General features: G+C 41.2%; 1 protein-coding gene across 1 annotated transcript in view; it reads right to left on the bottom strand.

The window, feature by feature from the left end:
* The window catches only part of SLC38A1 (solute carrier family 38 member 1), an 89,633-nt gene extending 67,215 nt beyond the window's left edge, over positions 1-22,418 (bottom strand). The window contains exons 1-4 of the mRNA XM_044277073.1: positions 22,290-22,418; positions 8,002-8,192; positions 1,969-2,047; positions 1,375-1,490 (exon numbers count right to left, since the gene is read on the bottom strand). Coding sequence (XP_044133008.1) covers positions 1,375-1,490; positions 1,969-2,047; positions 8,002-8,120 — 314 coding nt within the window. The 5' untranslated portion in view covers positions 8,121-8,192; positions 22,290-22,418. The remainder of the gene's footprint in view (positions 1-1,374; positions 1,491-1,968; positions 2,048-8,001; positions 8,193-22,289) is intronic.
* Between the last annotated feature and the right edge of the window lie 778 nt (positions 22,419-23,196).

The raw sequence follows: 23,196 nt of genomic DNA on the forward strand, positions 1-23,196 counted from the left end.
CACATAAAAGGTTAGTATATAAAATGAGAATGCTCGGACTGGGAGAAAACGTCTGTAAGTGGGTAAGTAACTGGCTCAATGATAGAAAACAGAGGGTGGTTATTAATGGTACATACTCAGATTGGGTCACTGTCACTAGTGGAGTACCTCAGGGGTCAGTATTGGGCCCTATTCTCTTCAATAGTAAAATATCAATTTTCGCAGATGACACTAAACTGTGTAAAGTAATTAACACTGATGAGGACAGTATACTACTACAGAGGGATCTGGATAGATTGGAGGCTTGGGCAGATAAGTGGCAGATGAGGTTTAACACTGACAAATGTAAAGTTATGCACATGGGAAGGAATAATGCAAGTCACCCGTACTTATTAAATGGTAAAACACTCGGTAACACTGACATGGAAAAAGATCTAGAAATTTTAATAAACAGCAAACTAAGCTGCAAAAAACAGTGTCAGGCAGCTGCTGCCAAGGCCAATAAGATAATGGGTTGCATCAAAAGGGGCATAGATGCCCGTGATGAGAACATAGTCCTACCACTTCACAAATCATTAGTCAGACCACACATGGAGTACTGTGTACCGTTCTGGGCTCCAGTGAACAAAGCAGACATAGCAGAGCTGGAGAGGGTCCAGAGGAGGGCAACTAAAGTAATAACTGGAATGGGGCAACTACAGTACCCTGAAAGATTATCAAAATTAGGGTTATTCACTTTATAAAAAAGAAGACTGAGAGGAGATGTAATTACTATGTATAAATATATCAGGGGTCAGTACAGAGATCTATCCCATCATCTATTTATCCCCAGGACTGTGACGAGGGGACATCCTCTGCGTCTGGAGGAAAGAAGGTTTGTAGACAAACATAGAAGAGGATTCTTTACGGTAAGAGCAGTGAGACTATGGAACTCTCTGCCTGAGGAGGTGGTGATGGTGAGTACAATAAAGGAATTCAAGAGGGGCCTGGATGTATTTCTGGAGCGTAATAATATTACAGGCTATAGCTACTAGAGAGGGGTCGGTGATCCAGGGATTTATTCTGATTGCCTGATTGGAGTCGGGAAGGAATTTTTATTCCCCTAAAGTGGGGGAAATTGGCTTCTACCTCACAGGTGTTTTTTTTTGCCTTCCTCTGGATCAACTTGCAGGATGACAGGCCGAACTGGATGGACAAATGTCTTTTTTCGGCCTTATGTACTATGTTACTATGTTACATGCTGTAATAGGGCATATTGACAGATGTCTTCTTTAGATGCTTTAAGGGAAAACTTAAATTTAAAACCATCATCACTAATGGTCATCTGAAATTATGAAAAGCACTGTATATATTGCCACGACACATATCATACAAATATTAGGTATGGATACTTACACAAACAGGACTATTCCTGTGTTTGCCAAAGCAAAAGCCAAGCCAAGAATGCCGCTCCCCATAATTGCATTGCTCAAGTTAAAGACAGACATTCCAATGGACGTTGTCCCTGGACTCTGTAGAAAGGAAAATGTTCTTAGAATTACATTTAGAATAATAACAGATTCTTAGATAAATTTATTCATACATTTCCTGGTGGAATATCGAAGTAATAACATAACACAGATCTAAAAAAAAATGCCCCAGAATTATTAGTTTGTAGGGAATGAACAGGTCTTCTTTAATATGATCTTCTCAGGACATATCAAGTATGCCAGAATATTAAGTACAAATAGAATCAAGATAAAATCACCAAGAAAGAAATATTAAAAATGTTTTATCACTTTTCTTTTAAAAGATTTCTTAATATGACCTGATCTGTGAGATCACCCACTTTCATAGTCTATATCTACATTTCTCTTGTGTGATTATATTTATCAAGATTCATTATAATCATTATATAAGTAGCATTTCACTGGAGGGTATCAATATTCAGAATGCTGCATCAAGAAGAGGAGCATCCGTCAGTCGTTATGAAAGCACAAGGACACTTACATAATCATCGCAGGATTTCTTTTTTTCCAGGTGGCTGTTAGTAAGACTTCTTCTGCTTTCACGATCCGCAATAAATTTACTGTAGAGAAAGGCAAAGACATTGAGTGTTCATTTCTTATAAAACGTTATTCTAGGGCCCCCATACAAAAAGTCAGCGGAGGAAAGTAAGTTTATGTGTATAGGGACTATAGGAAAATATGAGATGCAGGACACACAAACTATTGCACTTTTTGTTGTTTTTTTTCCCTCTTTAGTGGTGTTTTTGTGGCTCTGGTAAGTTAAAGCAATGGTTTTTTTTTTGCCAGGATTTTTTCATCACCTTCCATGCCATAAAAAACACATGCAGATCTATGGTTGATATCCACTGAAAAAGCATGTTAATAGAAAAAAAGAGCAAATTAGATCTTCGGAGCACTTGTCCTAGCCCAGGGCTGGCCAACCAGCGGCTCTCCAGCTGTTGTAAAACTACAACTCCCACCATTCCCTGCTGTAGGCTGATAGCTGTAGGAAGACTGGGCATGCTGGGAGTTGTAGGTTTTGCAACAGCTGGAGAGCCGCAGGTTGGCCAGCCCTGTCCTAGCCCCTTGGTACACCAAACATTCATCCCTCTTCTCATTACGCACTTCCTTCCTCTGGCTGCGTGACAGGGCCAGGCGTCTGTTTCCTGCTCTCGCCTGGCCCTGTAATCTGAGCAGTGCTCCAGAATTTCAGCATATCCTCAGTACAGGTTTTCGCTCCCGGGCAGTAATGAAATGCTGTATTACACATGCATCAAAATTCTGGAGCACTTCTCAGGCGAGAGATTATAGGGCCAGGTGAGAGCGGAAAACAGATGCCTGGCTCTGTTAATCAATAAAAGGAGGGAGAGGCGTAATGAGAAGAGGAACAGAACTCTGGAGCACGGAGGGGCTAGGGCCTACCCTTGGTGCTCTGAACAATCAATTTGCATAAATAGTTGCATTCAAATTTGCATTAAAAAGCGCACGCTTGTTGGTGAAACCCTTGTTCCATCCACAGTCACCAGCTTGCACACAGCAGACCCGAGTCGGTAAGACTAATTGTGCACACATCTCATACAGTTTTGGCCTAGGATCCTAGAGACTGAGACTAGGAATGTAGTCAGTTATTTAGGTTTGCTGTTTGTGTCAGGCCTTAAGTATTGTTAAGTGCTCTGAACAAGGACTTCACGTTTAAAGTGTCAGTTTACACCATAGCACGTGCTGTTTAACCAGTTGTTGGGGGTGGGAATTATTATAGCATGGAATAAGATTGTAAGCTGTTGTGATGTATCCCAGGCTAGCCCACATTACGCACCCAACTAATTGTTCCTGAATTTAGCGTAATAACAGGTAAGGCATGGCTGGTCTATTTGAACTTGCCAGTAGGTATAGATAAGTAGATAAGACAATATCCAACATACACAATAGGTGATTGTCAGAGCTTATCTATTCTTTCCTGTACAATGACCTCTGCACTGGTCACACAGCATGCCTAGAAAACTCTCCCATAGAAGTCTATAAGGTCCCCTCCTGACCATTATGTCTATGGCCCGTAGGGCTGCTGTGAAGCAAATTTTTATAATGTTTTGTAAAGAATATCTCAGGCAAGATAGCCGCCCCATAATCATGTTCAGGAAATATAATAAAAAATATCTGCAATCAGACAATGAAAACAGATTAAAAGAAAGGATATGTGTTACTACCTAGTTTTAACTTGCAGATATAATCTATCTATGATTTTGGTGTCAACATAAAATGATTATTTCAACCAATGAACAAGTTTTTGCTCATCCACCAGGTGATCTTTGGTACATTTACATAGGCCAATTATGTGGAACAATTGGTTGTACGAATGTTCGTTCCCGATAATATGCCTAAAAACAGTCCCATGTATAGGGATCTTTAGACTAGACCAGGGGTCAGCAGCCTCCGACGCTCCAGGTGTTGTGAAACTACGTCTCCCAGCATGCACACTTGCTTGGCTGTTCTCTGAACTCCCACAGAAGTGAAAGGAACATGCTGGGAGTTGTCGTTTTACAACAGCTGTGGTGTTGAAGGTTGCTGATCCCTGGATTAGACGGTCTACAGGTGAGTCAATAAATCCAGCCACAATCATTGTGATAAAACTAGGTCATTTTTAGACTGCCTAGTCTAAATTTACACTGTCTAAAAAGTATTAGTAAATAGGCCCCAAAAGACTGTGATGACTGTGAAATGCAATTCTCACACTGACCCTGTAGTAATTTTAAAATAATGATTAGATGAAGGAAACAAGCCCAAAATGATCATCTCTAAGATGTTACATGAAAAGTAAGAGACAGAACAGAGTCTAGTCCGTTTATTGCTCTCTTGATTCTTTGTTTACTATGCACTGTGTTGAAAACCGACACAGCAGGATAACCAGGATCAAATAGGGAAATCTTCTTACCTAGTGACCAGCATAAGAAGCCAGCCATTGATTAACCTTCTGTTTGGGCTCAGACTATGCATCTGTTCAAGTATTATAATGAGGGTATAGGGTATATACAGTGTTTTCTTTATCCCACAGTTCCTAGTACAAGTCTAATATTCACTTGTATATCTGCTGTTACTAGGGACAAGTAATGTTACATAGTTACATAGTTTTTAAGGTTGGAAAAAGACAAAAGTCCATCAAGTCCAACCTGTAATCCTGTGATATCAATGCACGGAACAAATCCCTGGATCAATGTCCATCCTCCTTTTTTATATTTGTACAGGTTGATCATATCCCCCCTTAGACGTCTTTTTTAAAGGCTAAACAATTTCAGTTAATTTAATCTTTGTTAATAACTAAGATCGTCCAGGCCCTTTATGAGTTTGGTTGCTCTCCTCTGTACTTTTTATAACTCCAGGGCATCCTTTTTATGGACTGGCGCCCAGAACTGACCTGCGTATTCCATTTGAGGCCGCACCAACAATTTGTGTAGTAGCAATACTAAATCTCTGTCTCCCAAGTCCATACATCTTTTAATACAAGACAAAATTCTGTTGGCCTTAGAGGCAGCTGACTGACATTGCATGCTGTCATTTAGTCTATGATCTACTAATACACCCAGATCCTTAACAAGTGACTCTCCCAGTTTTACTCCCCCTAGGACATATGCTGAATGCAGATTATTAGCCCCCAAGTGCATAACTTGGGGGTCCTGACTGTCGGAAAGGTCTGGAAATGTGTGCACAGTCCCTTTAAGTTCCATAGACAGGGCCTTCCCTCTATGACTGTGCATACAGAGATAGTTGTCAATCACTGATAGTGCCGCCTCCTTGACTTCAAAGCCCAGAATGAGCAGAGATATAAATGTATAAATTACAAGTTATATTGAATCTCTTTCCCACAAACCTATATATTAATCTGCTCAGCTCCTCCTGCTCTATAACATGCTGCCTGCAGATTACACTGCATTTTCATGGTAACAGGTTCCTTTCAAAAGAGAGGATAAAGATACAGTTAAAAAAGTTCTGTATTTTCCCGGGTATAAGACGACTGGGCGCATAAGACTACCCCCAACTTTTCCATTTAAAATATAGGGTTTGGGCTATACTCGCCGTATAAGACTACCCCTGCCTGCCCAGCCCGTCCTGTCTCCAAGACGATCTTCTCCAGTCCAGGGAACTGACCATGGCAGCCAGGGCTTCAGTAGCATCCTGGCTGCCATGGTAGCCTATCTTTTTCTTTTGACATTCCCAGTTTCCCACATAGGAACTACTAGAGGCTGGGAAAAGATGGTGGGTCCATTGCCATAGGGGATCTGTGGATGGCACTGTTATGGAGGAAATCTGTAGATGGCACTGTTATTGGGGGGGGGGGGATATCTGTGGATGGCACTGTTATTGGGGAGGGGATCAGTGGATGGCACTGTTATGGGGAGGGGTATCTGTGGATGACACTGCAATGGGGAGGGGGATACACTGGCCCCACCGCTCACATCAGTATAATGTCTAAAGACTATTCCTTAACCGGCAGTAACTTGAAATTTAAATCAGCGCTGTGATATTTATTACCTTACATTGAAGCTACGGTAACAGGCAGAGCGAGCGGCAGCGTAACGTCACTCACTCACGTGACGCACCTGCTCCGCCTGCTTCATTCATAAAGTGGGCGGAGCAGGCACGTCACATGAGTGAGTGACATTAAGCCGCTGCGCGCTCTGCCTGTTACCGGAGCTTCATTGTAAGGTAATAAAGATCACAGCGCTGATTTAAAGTTCAAGTTACTGCCGGTTAAGGAATAGTCTTTAGATATTATACTGCTGTGAGTGGCTGATACATCGCTGCACTGTGAAGCTGTAGCAGCCCTACAGTGAATAAATTAAGAGAGGGGCGGCGCTGGGATCCAGGATTCGGGGCGCGGCAGCACAGGGGGGGAGGGATAGGCAAGCGTTACCGTGAAAACTCAGATCCGATGGTATATTCTAACCCCCAGGCAAGCGTCCCCGTCACCATGGGAATGCCTGGAAGTTAGAATAATATACCATAGGATGTGAGTTTATACCTTATACCCGGCGTATAAGACGACCCCTGACTTTTGAAAAGAATTTCTAGTGTTAGAAAGTCGTCTTATACACCGGGAAATGCTGTATATGTTTGGCATATGTTTTTTTTTAAGATAGGAGGCTTTGGGCAAAGGGTGGCTGATAGCTATCGTCTGAACTATCATTTGTTGAAGTGATCCATATGTTAAAGGATAACTGTCTAATTTTTATTTTTTTTGCTAGTTTATTAGAGCTAGGCATGTATACCTGAGTTAGTCTGTCAGTAATTGTCAAAACATCTGTAATTACCTTAAATAACAGCTTTTATTAATGTCCTCTGTCCCTTTCCACTGCTCCCTTCAAAGACCGTTACTCTGGCTTTTCTGTCTCCCAACTTAATGTAAACAGAAGACAGAGGGGCGGTCCTTCACACTGCATGCCTGCATTAGGCTTCAAAGTGAGGAGGTGTGTCAGTAATCTAATCTGATTGGCTGGCAGGGAGCTGCTGGCTAAAACAAGTGTGTATGGGAAGTGAGGAAAAGCAGTTTTGGCCTCTGAGAACTGGCAGAGGAGCCATCTTGAGAAGGTCCTCTTATTGTAAATGTTTAAACAGCTGTAACTAAGGGAAAAACTCAAGGAAAACAGTGGTATATGAAGAAACTAAGATTGCTTTATGCATAATGCTGCTGCAGCAGTAACATATGCTAAAAGTGATTTTTTGGATGAAGACATGACAGTTACCCTTTAAGTGCATGCATTATTTTTCATATGAGAGACAATGGCAATGGATAGCTGACAACAGTGGGATGGCATCCCTCAGATTTATACAATTTTTTCCATCTCATGAATGCACTTACACAAATAATCTACTGCAATTGCAATTCAAAAAGCCTACCATAAGAAGGTCCTCAGCCACCATATGAAGGCCACTTTTACCAGCACATATTATTATTATTATTTTTTTTTTTTGTTGCAAAATAGCTGATAATGGAGCTGTCCATTTTTTTTTTATTGCGTTGTTTATAGTATAGGAAATAATACCGTTTTTTAATGTACATGTATTTTTAAATTCTTCTCACATACTATTCTTATACCAGTGCAATAGCTCCTGCCTACACAGAAGAATTTATTACCATTGTAATTTTTTATCTATTGTATCTACTACATTCATCGCTAGTTTAGTTCTTATACATTGTATTTTAGCGTATACCAACAAATAAGGTTTTTATTTGAAAGAAAGTACCAATCTCCATTTGATCTCCTGGTAATTGAGTGCCCTCCAACTTCAAATTCTAACCACTTTTGTTCATGAAAGTTATTATGTAGACAGGATGGGGGTCATTTATCAAACTGGTGTAAAGTAGAACTGGCTTAGTTGCCCATAGCAACCAATCAGATCCAAAGAATCTGTGAAAAATGAAAGGTGGCATTTGATTGGTTGCTATGGGCAACTAAGCCAGTTCTACTATACACCAGTTTGATAAATGACCCCAGATTTGTTCATTGCTAGTAAGCCAATGCTAATGGAGAACATTACTCACCTGCTGATACGATGGCTGTCTGCTTCATTAAGGTCATTGGAATCATTGCTGATGTTGTCATCCTCTGGAGTGTGCATATTCTGCAATTCAGTCAACTCCAAGCCATTTTTGAACGGCATTTTAAACCCTTCTTTCCAGCTGCTATCTTTTACTTAAAATGTATTCTTTGTTGGGTATACTCAATCGTGAACCTTTAAGAAAGAAGGTAAAAGATATGTATTATGCATTGCATTACATACATTGGCAGCAGTCACTTCAATCCCTATCCCCAATGGGGATATACACACTAGGGCTAATTTCATAATGTAGTCATTGGGGGAGATTTTTAATAAAGAGGATCTGTAACATTTACTGACACGTCTGTTTTAGTAATTACTTGCATCCCCCATATAACAATTCTGGAACATCTATTCTTGTGACTCTATAATGTGCTATTCCTTTTTTATTCCTGCTGGAAGTTATGAATGAATTACGAGCAGTTTCCAATGAAGGTCCAGATGGGTGTTACCAGTTGGAGTGTGTTCCTGCACAGTCTGACACCAGCAGCACTGTTTGGACATTGTCAGTTTGTGCAGGGACACACTCCCCATTGCAGACTGCTAGCAATTCATTTATAACTTCTAGAATGAATAAAAGATTTGCAGAACATAGAGACATAAGAATAGATGCTCCAGAATTATTATTACATGGGGAATGAAAATAGTGTTAAAACAGACATGTCTAGAGAGGTTACAGGTCCTCTTTAAGACCAAACTTGTGTGCGTTGGTCTTAAAGGGAATGTGTTATCGGATTATGAACTATTGTTTATATAATATTTTTACGTTTAACATATTTTAAAATAATTTTTGATGGTGTAAACCATAAAATCCTGCAGTTTTCCCACTGAACACTAAGCCTAATAATAGGCGCCACTTCTTAGTCTGTATAGATTATTTTACTACAGTTATCTGCATATCTGTCATTCTAATCCTGCCTGTAAGGATATCACCTCTATGTATAGATAAGACAGGGTCCACCATTCACAATAGGTGATTGCCAAAACTTATCTATTCTTTTCTTGTACAATGACCTCTGCACAGGTCACAGAGTATGCCTAGAAAACTCTCCCATAGAAGTCCACCCCTGATCATTGTGTCTATGGCCCATGGCGCTGCCGTAAAGCAATTTTCTTATTGCTTTCTAAATGCTGTTAAGAACAGCTCAGGCAAGATGGCAGCCCCCATAATCATGTTAAAAATCTACAATCAGAAGATAAAAGATTAGAAAAAAAGGATGTGTTACTATCTGGTTTTAATTGGCTGATAAACATTATTGGTGACAAATTTCCTTAAATTTGTCCTATGTAGCTGGAGTAGATTTCAGGTGTAATGCTATTAAATGTATCCACCACAAACATGCCCCCATCCCACCGCCCAGATTTTAAAACTGTGACAAGGGTGTTAGAAAGGATGGAAAAGTCACAAGTTTTGGTGCAAAACCAGGTTAATCAATCAACTTTCCATTTGCTTTGCTAGTGCTATGCTGTAATTGGTTGTAGTTTTTTTAAATCTTATATTCAGCTATTTGCACACTGGACTTCCTATACTTTCTGAATGCTCATGCACGGCCACTGCTTCCATTCACTTCAATGGGGCAGACGGAAATAGCAGAGCCATTGCTGTAAACAGGGGAGTTATTATCAATGATTGATAGCATTCTCTGTGTAAGTGTGTATACATAGATAGCTGTCAGTCACTTATAGTTGTACATGGGGAAGGTGTTATTAGTTACTTATAGCATTCTCTGTGTAAGTGTGTATACATAGATAGCTGTCAGTCACTGATAGTTGTACACAGGGAGGTGTTATTAGTGATTGATAGTATTCTCTGTGTAAGTGTGTATACATAGATAGCTGTCAGTCACTGATAGTTGTACACGTGGAGATGTAATAATTAGTAATTGATAGCATTCTCTGTGTAAGTATGTATACAGAGATAGCTGTCAGTCACTGATAGTTGTACACAGGGGAGATGTTATCAGTGATTGATAGCATTCTCTGTGTAAGTGTATATACAGAGATAGCTGTCAGTCACTGATAGTTGTACACAGGGAGGTGTTATCAGTGATTGATAGCATTATCTGTGTAATTGTGTATACAGAGATAGCTGTCAGTCACTAATAGCTGTACACAGGGGAGATGTTATCAGTGATTGATAACATTCTCTGTGTAAGTGTGTATACATAGATAGCTGTCAGTCACTGATAGTTGTACACAGGAAGGTGTTATCAGTGATTGATAGCATTCTCTGTGTAAGTGTGTATACATAGATAGCTGTCAGTTACTGATATTTGTACATGGGGGAGGCGTTATCAGTGATTGATAGCATTCTCTATGTAAGTGTGTATATATAGATAGCTGTCGTTTACTGATAATTGTACATGGGTTGGCGTTATTAGTGATTGATAACAATTTCTGTGTAAGTGTGTATACATAGATAGCTATCAATCACTGATAACTGTACACAGGAGAGGTGTTATCAGTGATTTACAGTATTCTCTGTGTAAGTGTGTATACATAGATAGCTGTCAGCCACTCACAGCTGTACAAGGGGGAGGTGTTATCAGTGACTGATAGCATTCTCTGTGTAATTGTGTATACAGAGATAACTGCCAGTCACTTACATTTATACATGTGGGAGGTGTTATCAGTAAATGATAGCATTCTCTGTGTAAGTATGTATACATAGATGTCAGTCACTGCTTGTTGTACATGGGGACAGACCTAAATGGGTTGTGTCACTTCAGCGAGTAGCATTTATCATGTAGAGAAAGCTAATACAAGGCATATACTAATGTATTGTTATTGCCTCCTTTGCTGGCTGGATTCATTTGTCCATAATATTATACACTGCTCATTTCCATGGTTACAACCACCTTGCAATCCATCAGTGGTTGTCATTCTTGCATACTATAGGAAAAACAGATTGCGCAGCCTTAGTAATCTTCCGCATACACCATGACTGTGAGCATCGGTGCATGTGCAATGATATCAAAACAAATCTACATCAACGAATTTGCATGAGCCGCTACACAAATATTACAGTAACGGTGCATGCATGTTATTATCATGGCATCGTGATATGTGTGGCCATGTAAATCTGCTGAAACATTAGAGAATTGTCTGTAGAGGGATAATCCCTCACAGAAGTAAAATTCCTTTGAATCGATTCGCGCATGCTTTATTTAAATCTCAACTTTTTCTGACTTTAGCTGTACACGGGGGAGATGTTATCAATGAGTGATAACATTTTCTGTGTAAAGGCACATTTACATGTGCTGACTGAGCAGGCAATGATCAAGAAGGGACTATCCAATAAATGCCTGCTCATCAGAGGAAGTGAGAGATTCATTTACATGCAGCAATCGCCTCCACTGCACGGGGACAAGTGATGGCTACTGCAATAGCTCATCCTCATACAGCGTCATTGTTTCTGGGCACAGATCGCTGTTCACACTGCATGAACTGCTGCCCAGAAATTATGATTTAATGCGGTGCATAAACTATGAATTCACCCGATACCGAATGTTTGCTTGTTCATCGGGTGATTGGCAGTAACTTTACAGGGGCTGATTGTTGGGAGTGAATGTTTGTATGAATATTCGTTCCTGATAATAGTCCGAATAATAGTCACGTGTAAATCCACTATAATATGTAGCATGTAGATTGTAAGCCCTCACGGGCAGGGCCCTCTCTCCTTCTTTACCAGTCTGTAACTCGTCTTGTTTCTGCTTAGTGGAATTGTCTGTATTATGTATGTATACCCCTTTTCATATGTACAGCGCTATGGAATGAATGGTGCTTTAATAATAAATAATAATAATAATACAGAGATGTATTTCAGTCGCTGATAGCTGTTTACAGGGGCAGTCTTAAAGAGGACCTTTCACTATTAAGCTATTAAAAGAGGCATGTCAGGAGAGGTAAAAGGTCCTTTTTAAGTTCAGAAAAAGCAAAGATATCCAGTATACCTCACAGTAAACTTGTTTTCTAGTATACTCCACAGGTTGGACCAAGAACTTATACTGCAGCTGCACTTTTATCACGTACAATGTCCATAAAAGTCGTTATGTAAGATGAGATCTAAAATCACATTGAATTTAAAGGGGTTTCTGGGAATACTATGTTATTTAACATATATGTTCCTGTAGTTAATTACCTCATGTATATCTTCCCCCATGCTTTTTTTCAGTTTTGACTCTTGACTAGTTTTCACCATGTAAACAAATCCCTCTGGTTTATATCCTCTATGTAGAACCTACTGTTGCTGTATCCAGCCAAATCCATGATGCACTTCTCCATCCTCTGGCGCAGCTCCAGCACCATCTTTAACAACGCCCAGATGGTTTATAGCTCCTCCCACTTGCTAGATCCATAGACACTCCCCTATCCCTGCCCCTAACAATGCCTAGCTACAGTATCTCACAAAAGTGAGTCCACCCCTCACATTTGTGTAAATATTTTATAATATCTTTTCATGGAACAACACTGAATATATGATACTTTGATATAATGTAAAGTAGTCAGTGTACAGCTTGCATACCAGTGTAAATTTGGTGTGCCCTCAAAATAACTCAACACACAACCATTAATGTCTAAACTGCTGGCAACAAAAGTGAGTACACCCCTAAGGGAAAATGACCAAATTGTGCCAAATTAGCAATTTTTCCTCCTCGGCGTCTATTTTGAAGAGACAACCTCTGGATATGACGCTGTGCACGTGCAGTCAACTTCTTTGGTCAACCATGGCGAGGCTTGTTCTTAGTAAAACATGTCTTGGTAAACCGCTGTATGGTCTTTGCCACCATGCTGTAGCTTTTTTGTTTGTTTGTTGGCAATCTTCTTATAGCTTAGGCCATCTTTATGTAGAGCAACAATATTTTTTTTTTGATCCTCAGAGAGTTCTTTGCCATGAGGAGCCATGTTGAACTTCCAGTGACCAGTATGAGAGAGTGTGAGAGTGATAACACCAAATTTAACACACCTGCTCCCCATTCACACCTGAGACCGTGTAACACTAATGAGTCACATGACATTGGGGAGGGAAAATGGCTAATTGGGCACAATTTGGCCATTTTCACTTACAGGTGTACTCACTTTTGTTGCCAGCGGTTTAGACATTAATGGCTGTGTGTTGAGTTATTTTAAGGGCACACCAAATTTACACTGTTGTACAAGCTGTACACTGACTACTTTACATTGTATCATAGTGTCATATCTTTAGTGTTGTCCCATGAAAAGATATAATAATATACAGTGCGATGCAAAAGTTTGGGCAACCTTGTTAATCGTCATGATTTTCCTGTATAAATCATTGGTTGTTACGATAAAAAATGTCAGTTAAATATATCATATAGGAGACACACACAGTGATATTTGAGAAGTGAAATGAAGTTTATTGGATTTACAGAAAGTGTGCTATAATTGTTTAAACACAATTAGGCAGGTGTATAAATTTGGGCACTGTTGTCATTTTATTGATTCCAAAACCTTTAGAACTAATTATTGGAACTCAAATTGGCTTGGTAAGCTCAGTGACCCCTGACCTACATAAACTGGTGAATCCATTTATGAGAAAGAGTATTTAAGGGGGTCAATTGTAAGTTTCCCTCCTCTTTTAATTTTCTCTGAAGAGTAGCAACATGGGGGTCTCAAAGCAACTCTCAAATGACCTGAAGACAGATGGTTCACCATCATGGTTTAGGGGAAGGATACAGAAAGCTGTCTCAGAGATTTCAGCTGTCTGTTTCCACAGTTAGGAACATATTGAGGAAATGGAAGACCACAGGTTCAGTTCAAGTTAAGTCTCAAAGTGGCAGACCAAGAAAAATCTTGGATAGACAGAAGTGACGAATGGTGAGAACAGTCAGAGTCAACCCACAGACCAGCACCAAAGACCTACAAGATCATCTTGCTGCAGATGGAGTCACTGTGCATCGTTCAACCATTTGGCGCACTTTACACAAGGAGATGCTGTATGCGAGAGTGATGCAGAGGAAGCCTTTTCTCTGCCCACAGCACAAAAAGTGCTGCTTGAGGTGGGCTAAAGCACATTTGGACAAGCCAGCTTCATTTTGGAATAAGGTGCTGTGGACCGATGAAACCAAAATTGAGTTATTTGGCCATAACAAGGGGCGTTATGCATGGAGGAAAAAGAACACAGCATTCCAAGAAAAACACCTGCTACCTACAGTAAAATATGGTGGTGGTTACATCATGCTGTGGGGCTGTGTGGCCAGTGCAGGGACTGGGAATCTTGTCAAAGTTGAGGGACGCATGGATTCCACTCAGTATCAGTAGATTCTGGAGACCAATGTCCAGGAATCAGTTACAAAGCTGAAGCTGCGCCGAGGCTGGATCTTTCAACAAGACAACGACCCTAAACACTGCTCAAAATCCACTAAGGCGTTTATGCAGAGGAACAAGTACAACATTCTGGAATGGCCATCTCAGTCCCCAGACCTGAATATCATTGAAAATCTGTGGTGAGACTTAAAGAGAGCTGTCCATGCTCGGAAGCCATCAAACCTGAATAAACTAAAGATGTTTTGTAAAGAGGAATGGTCCAAAATACCTTCAACCAGAATCCAGACTCTAATTGGAATCTACAGGAAGCATTTAGAGGCTGTAATTTCTGCAAAAGGAGGATCTACTAAATATATATTAATTTTGTGGTGCCCAAATTTATGCAACTGCCTAATTTTGTTTAAACAATTATAGCACACTGTTTGTAAATCCAATAAACTTCATTTTACAACTCAAATATCACTGTGTGTGTCTCCTATATGATATATTTAAATGACATTTTTTATCGTAACAACCAACGATTTATACAGGAAAATCATGACGATTAACAAGGTTGCTCAAACTTTCACGTCCCACTGTATTTATAAAAATGTGAGGGGTGTACTCACTTTTGTGAGATACTGTAGTCCGATCCCCTGAAGATGCCAGGTAGCTGGCGAAAGATGTCGGGGGCAGTGCATGAGGTGATTTTAAACATTAGGTGTACCCAGTAAGTGCAATACATAGAAGGAAATAACAACCGCCAGGGAAAATCTGGAGCTAGCGCGCAGCTACCAGACCAGGAAACAATACATGTAACACGGTATTAGAACAGGGGAACACCTGATATAATCTTTTAAAAAAATTGTGGTCAGATAGGAATAACAAAAGAAAAGAATCAATAAAAGTTAAGTTTTATCAGTTAGAAAAACACATGGCAAGATGAGGCAATCAGTAGTCAATGACTCAATGTAAATAAGTATACTGTAGTTTATAGCTCCTCCCACCCAACTAGTTACATAGACACGCCACTATCAGGACAGGCCCATGTACATAACATCACAGGAAATAAACAGTTGCATAGACAGCCCAGAACAGGAGCAATAAAGGTAAAATGTTGATGCAAACTGCAAAACCCCTTTAAAAACTTACAACTCACCCCATTTCTTTCTACAAAGATCTATAATTGTAGCATGGGGTATAGAGCACACCCTATACAGTTATTACCCTTTTATTGCCTCTAAATATAAGTCCGCAGCATAGGTGAAGCAACGTTCATTGTGTTCCTGCCAGAAATGTAAACAGAAATGTGTTTCAAAATGGGAAATGTGCTCAGTTCTATTCCTTTCTAGAGAAATGAATTGGAAACAGCATGTAGATTGTATCACAGAGAGCGCTGTCACTTCCTTTGTAAAAGTTTTGCGGTCACAAAGCCCGCCATACGTAAAATAGTTTAAGTGCTGCTTCCTGCTTTCATACATTTATAATGCCAACAATGCATGTAAAGCTAAATGGCTTTCTGTTTTCTATGAAGGCTATGTTACCCTTATGTTTACATTTAGGGGGTCATTTATTAAGCTGAAATATGCCTATATTAGGTGTATTTCAGGCCCAGATTGCAGCAAAACAACCTGTAGGCCCATCTCATTAATCATTTTCTAAGCCAATTTCAGGCGTAGAAAAAGTTCTAAATATAAGATAGCTCAGAAGCTGTCTTACATTTAGAATTTGCTGAGGATCCGCCGAAATTATGTAGAGGTCGGCCCCTCTTCATAACTTCGGTGGAACCACCTCCAGCTTAGGGCTTTATTAAGACCGGTGTCTAAAATGCCGTCTTAATAAATGTGCCCCTACGCTGGGACATCCTCCCGACATACACATACAATTGCATACATCGGGAAGACATGTTTGACAATTTTAATGGTTCTGAATGTAAAGGCCCTTTACACTGCCCTAGCATCAGGCAGATAATCTCTAATTAGCGTTTGTAGGAATGCTCGTTAGCGATAATCTGCTGATGTAAAGTTGCCGCCGATTACCCAATGAATGAGCAAAACTGGTAATAACATAATTTGTGCAGTCACCTAATTCACAGTTTGCTGGCAAACAATGTTTCTGTATGGGGACGCACTATAGCATATGCATTCAGACTGTGGAGGAGATTGCTGCATGTAAATGAGCGGTCTCCTTCACTGACGAGCAGATGACTGCAGTGAAGGAAAGGTTACTTCTCGACAACTGCCTGCTCTATTTAGAGGGTAAAAGGGCTTTAAAGAGGTTGTCCCCTTTATTCATATTGATGACCGATCCTTAGGATCGGTCTTCAATGTCCAATCGGCGGGTGTCTTACTCCTGGCACCCCACCGATCAGCTGTTTGAAGAGAAGGCTGCACTCTTCATTGTTTACCTGCTCGCCGGCACATTGAGCGGGTGTAATTACATCTCAGCCTTCCCTTTTACTTCAGTGGAATGGCTCCTTCCTATTCAAGCTTGAACACAGTGTGAAACTAGACTAAGCTGCTTTGATACAACACAACCTGATTATATTAAGACTATGAGAATGGACCAGAAGAAGTTTATAATGGATAAATAACTCCCAACAAACCCGTAACTAGACTTAAACCTATTTCCTCCACTAAGGCTACTTTCACACTAGCCGCACGGACCTCCGGCAGGCTGTTCCGTCGGGTGAACAGCCTGCCGGATCCGTCCTGCGGCTAGTGACCGTGTGCCCCCGGACTGCCGCTCTGTCCCCGAAGACTATAATGGGGGCGGAGTTCCGGCGAGGCACGGCAGCGCACAGCGAGAGGCTGCCGGAATAAATGTCGGACATGTCGTAGTTTTATTCCGGCAGCCTCTCGCCGCACGCTGCCGTGCCTCTGCCGGAACTCCGCCCCCATTATAGTCAATAAAGAGAGGGAGCCGCAGTCTGGGGGCACACGGTCACTAGCGGCAGGACGGATCCGTCAAACTCTTCACCTCATGGAACAACCTGCCGGAGGTTCGTGCCGCTAGTGTGAAAGTAGCCTAATTAGATACCTATAGATACAGATCATATAGTCGACATGCTGGAATAATTTGCTAACAATATTACTATGCTAAAAAGCAGAGCAGTGATATGTGAATAGATTGAGAAACAACTATATACAGTGGGATGCGAAAGTTTGGGCAACCTTGTTAATCGTCATGATTTTCCTGTATAACCCGTTGGTTGTTATGATAAAAAATGTCAGTTAAATATACAGGGCCGTCTTTACCAAGGGGCAAAAGGGGCAGCTGCCCTGGGCCCAGTTGCTCCTGGGGGGCCCAAGGCAGCTGCCTCTTGAGCCCTGCTACCTACTGCCCCGGGTGTCAGGCTGTCGGCTACACAGGCATCATGATCGTACTGTGTTAATGATCTTAATTCTAGGACCTTAATGAGTTTTGATCTAGGACCTTAATGACATCATTACCATGTGACCAGTAGCCTAGCAATTACTGGTCACATGGCTATGAGGTCATCACAGGTCCTGTGGAGTGTTGCAGAAGTTAACTGTGGAGCTTTTTTGTGTAAAGATTACATCAGAAAAAGGTGACAGGGGCTGTTATGTTAATATACTGTAAACTACTGTATAGTGGGGTGCTGTATACTGTGTGGTGGGCTGTATATTGTGTGGTGGGCTATATACTGTGTAATGGGCTGTATACTGTGTGGTGGGCTGTATACTGTGTGGTGGGCTGTATACTGTGGGGGGCCTGTATAGTGTGGGGGGGCCTGTATAGTGGGGGGGAGTGCTATACTGCTGTACTGTATAGTGTGGGGGGCTGTATACTGTGGGTGCGGTATAGTGTGGAGTGCTATACTGCTGTACTGTATAGTGTGGGGGGCTGTATCGTGTATAGTTTGGGGTGCTGTATACAGTGAGGTGTTGTATACCGTGAGGTGCTGTATACTGTGGGCTGCTATACTGCTCTACTATATACTGTGGGGTACTGTATAGTGTGGGGTGCTAAACTGCATACTGTGTGGTGCTGTATACTATAGGGTGCTATACTGTATACTGTGGGGTGCTGGGGTGCACTGTAATACTAGGGTGAGCCGAGCCCTGGTCTCCTTCCTGCAGAGCGGTGCCGACTTTCAGCCTGAGCCCAGCTGCCCAGAGCACTGATCCTGAGCCGCTGGAGTCTTCAGAACTGGAAGTATTTACAGTCATTTACTGGACTCTACCAGATGTGTGGATTTTTTGTGTGTGTGTTGTGGTGGAGGGCGTGATTGCCTGCTAAGGTGTGGGAAGGCGGGATCCAGGGGGCCCAAGTAAATTTTTGCCCAGGGTCCAATCAATATTAAAGACGGCCCTGTAAATATATCATATAGGAGACACACACAGTGATATTTGAGAAGTGAAATGAAGTTTATTGGATTTACAGAAAGTGTGCTATAATTGTTTAAACAAAATTAGGCAGGTGCATAAATTTGGGCACCACAAAAAAGAAATGAAATCAATATTTAGTAGATCCTCCTTTTGCAGAAATTACAGCCTCTAAACGTTTCCTGTAGGTTCCAATGAGAGTCTGGATTCTGGTTGAAGGTATTTTGGACCATTCCTCTTTACAAAACATCTTTAGTTCATTCAGGTTTGATGGCTTCCAAGCATGGACAGCTCTCTAAGTCACACCACAGATTTTCAATGATATTCAGGTCTGCGGACTGACATGGCCATTCTAGAACGTTGTACTTGTTCCTCTGCATAAATGCCTTAGTGGATTTTGAGCAGTGTTTAGGGTCATTGTCTTGTTGAAAGATCCAGCCCCGGAGCAGCTTCAGCTTTGTCACTGATTCCTGGACATTGGTCTCCAGAATCTGCTGATGCTGAGTGGAATCCATGCGTCCCCCAACTTTGACAAGATTCCCAGTCCCTGCACTGGCCATACAGCCCCACAGCATGATGGAACCATCACCATATTTTACTGTAGGTAGCAGGTGTTTTTCTTGGAATGCTGTGTTCTTTTTCCTCCATGCATAATGCCCCATGTTATGGCCAAATAACTCCATTTTAGTTTCATCAGTCCACAGCACCTTATTCCAAAATGAAGCTGGCTTGTCCAAATCTGCTTTAGCCCACCTCAAGCGGCACTTTTTGTGCTATGGGCTGAGAAAAGGCTTCCTCTGCATCACTCTCGCATACAGCATCTCCTTGTGTAAAGTGCGCCGAATGGTTGAACGATGCACAGTGACTCCATCTGCAGCAAGATGATGTTCTAGGTCTTTGGTGCTGGTCTGTGGGTTGACTCTGACTGTTCTCACCATTTGTCGCTTCTGTCTATCCGAGATTTTTCTTGGTCTGCCACTTCGAGCCTTAACTTGAACTGAACCTGTGGTCTTCCATTCCATCAATATGTTCCTAACTGTGGAATCAGACAGCGGAAATCTCTGAGACAGCTTTCTGTATCCTTCCCCTAAACCATGATGGTGAACAATCTTTGTCTTCAGGTCATTTGAGAGTTGTTTTGAGACCCCCATGTTGCTACTCTTCAGAGAAAATTAAAAGAAGAGGGAAACTTACAATTGACCCCCTTAAATACTCTTTCTCATAATTGGATTCACCTGTGTATGTAGGTCAGGGGTCACTGAGCTTACCAAGCCAATTTGAGTTCCAATAATTAGTTCTAAAGGTTTTGGAATCAATAAAATGACAACAGTGCCCAAATTTATACACCTGCCTAATTGTGTTTAAACAATTATAGCACACTTTCTGTAAATCCAATAAACTTCATTTCACTTCTCAAATATCACTGTGTGTGTCTCCTATATGATATATTTAACTGACATTTTTTATCGTAACAACCAACGATTTATACAGGAAAACCATGACGATTAACAAGGTTGCCCAAACTTTCGCATCCCACTGTAGTACAGTAAAATAAACACATTATAGGTAATGCACAGTGAGAATATACCTAAAAAGCATATTCATGTTCTCATGATTGGCAGGGGTACCAATGTTCAGAACCCCACTGATCAGACACTTATTCTGTATCCTGTTTAAGACTAGATACATTTTATACTTTTGTATCTATTTGTATATACTTGTATACATTACTGTGCAGTTGTCTTCCAACAGAACTAGGCACACAAACAGCACTGGCAAGCAGTGAATGAAGATACAGCGACCAAAGACAACATCTGCATGGAGTTTGTATGTTCTCCCCGAATTTGCGTGGGTTTCCTTCAGGTACTCCGGTTTCCTTGCACACTCCAAAGACATACTGATAGTGGTGATGATCAAATTCCTTAAAAAAAATCTGCCTCCTTGAGCAGCGAGGGGACTCCTCCCTCCTCTTTGATTGACAGAGATGGACACCTCTTGGCCCTGTCAATCTTGCGCTTATGCCGTTGCTTTGAGTGGCAGAGGTTCTACTGCTGCTACCTGAGCAGTGCAGATGGTGACTGTGCTTGCATTGCTTACATCGGGGTACACCCGGAAGCTTAGCGGCACATGCACAGTTGGCATCTGCGCAGCTTTGGTTTGCAACCTTCTCAATCAAGTTGGAGGGGGAGTCTCTAGAGCAGCGGGGCCAGCCCCTCGCTACACAAGCAGGCCAATTTATGAACAAATTTGATTGATACGAATCGATTCGCTCAGCACTAACTGATAGTTTGGTTCAGAATTACGATTGTGAGCAGCCCCAGCGGGAACTTGTACTGAATGGGAGTGATGAAAATCTCTGTACAGCGCTATGTACTATGTAATAAATATTGTATAAATGAATAAAATAACTAGAAATAAATTAGCATTTTGCAGACTGCCTTCTCAGTAAATGGGCAGGCACGGATGTCTTCCTCAATACCAGAAGCAGCCTTAGAATATAGAAATGGCGCTGATCTAGAACACAAGGGACCTGATGAATGAGCACTGTCTATGAGGAAAAGTGACTACATTGTAATTAATAGCTCCCAGAGTTCAGTTTATGTAATATAAGTGATGAAAACTCTCCAAAAGACCACCTCTTTGAGAAGACCACCCTGTACATATATGTGAATGAGTGTTGTTGATTACTGAAGCCATCCCGCACGTTCTGCCCTGGATCTGTACCTCGGATTATGGAGTGTGATCTGAGAGGATTATGGTAGATAGAAACTTGCCTTCCTGAAGCGTCACTTCCTAGCAGCCTTCATACGTTAAACCACAGCTGCCTTCATTATAAAATAGAAAAATGGGTACAGAATGCCACCTATGAATGGCTGGGGACACCTGCATATTCATGGCATTGTGCCTGTGAGGTCAGTCTCACCTCCAGCTCTAATAAATACATTGTGACTGCACAGCATCATGTGATAGCAGCACATTAAAGGGCACCACTCGTTATCACCACATGTATCATAACGATGTGACGCCAACAAATGACACATCGCCCACCAGCCACTAACATGCCAGTTATATTGCTGTATGTTAGAGGACAGGCACAATTCCCTCCATGATGTTCATCATCATCATCATATGCCTACAGCCTAGCAGTCTGTGTTCTGGGTCAAATCGTCATAATCCCATTGTATAAGCGTTCCATGTATAAATATTAATAGTTATAAAATAAAGGGGGGAGTGAAAGAAATCTTATACAGCTTCTGGGGCAAAAATACACAATATATGAAGGATGTGACCAGTGACTTACAGTACAAGCCCTGGTACCCTACAATGAACCACTGAAGGACAGCTCAGCCCAGCATCCATTCATGGGATGTGAAATTGCTGCTGTTTATATAGAGCTGACAGCAAGGCTTAGACATCGCACATGATCAATTGCCGCCTTCGTTGAGGGAACATAACTCTATAGCAGCCAAGGGCACTCTATATAGACGTCAGCTCCTCATCTCTGCTTGTAATCAGGTTAATAAATATGATATAAGCCATTATTTCCTATTTCTACATAGCACCCATCCAGATACATAGAGGCTGAGGATGAAAGCATGGTGACATAAGGTGTTACCTGGATCCTGAAGCAGCGTAGTTAGTCCAACAGGGATGACCAGGCAGTACATCCAAAGGTAGATTCTTGTACCACAATCAGATGTGGATGGGGAGACGAGTCAGAGCCAAGTGGAAGTGCCTACTCTGCTGAACAGACAAAGGATTGCATCAGACTAAAAGCATGTGTGCTGAAGCTAAAGATGAAGCATTCTGGCAGATAGCACGTTAGAGCTCCCCATACTGGCAGCTATACTGAACATAAGGAACTGCTGCTAAGCACGAGTAGTCTTCTGTATTTACCTTCTCAAAACCATCTACCTGAATGGTAAATGAATTTTAGTTTTCGACACTTACATACAGTATACCATAACCGATACCAAGTAAACACAAACCTCCATATAGAGATAATGAAATTATTCTATATGACAAAAATTCTATTTGCTGCTAATTTTACTGACCATCGTTCTATGTATTTTTGTCATATTGAATAAAGATATTTTATTATCTCTATACGGAGGTTTGTGTTTACTTGGTATCGGTCATGGTGATTTAGCAATTAATGCCTCTGTTCATTAGTTATTGGTATCCAAATTTTTGATATTTGGTGTTTTACTTACATACAGTGTAAAAATATTATACGCCATTTTTTCATGGAGAAATAAATAATTAATACTATAATATTCAATATACTCACCTTACCTTGTCTTCTACTGCTTTTTGTGTACGCATCAGCAAGGTGACATATTATACATAGTGGCACCACCTAAGCAGGCGAAGGACCGAGCATACAGTGTGGAAATAGTGCACAAACTTTATCTTGAGTGCATTGGAAAAAGAAACCATTTTATTAAGACCTTTCTAACAGTGGTGTACATAGAGAAGTAAGGGTCCCATAGCAAGGATCAAACCAGGCCCCCCACACAGGA

This window comes from Bufo gargarizans, chromosome 2 (genome assembly GCF_014858855.1).
Source record: "Bufo gargarizans isolate SCDJY-AF-19 chromosome 2, ASM1485885v1, whole genome shotgun sequence".
Taxonomy (NCBI): Eukaryota; Metazoa; Chordata; class Amphibia; order Anura; family Bufonidae; genus Bufo; species Bufo gargarizans.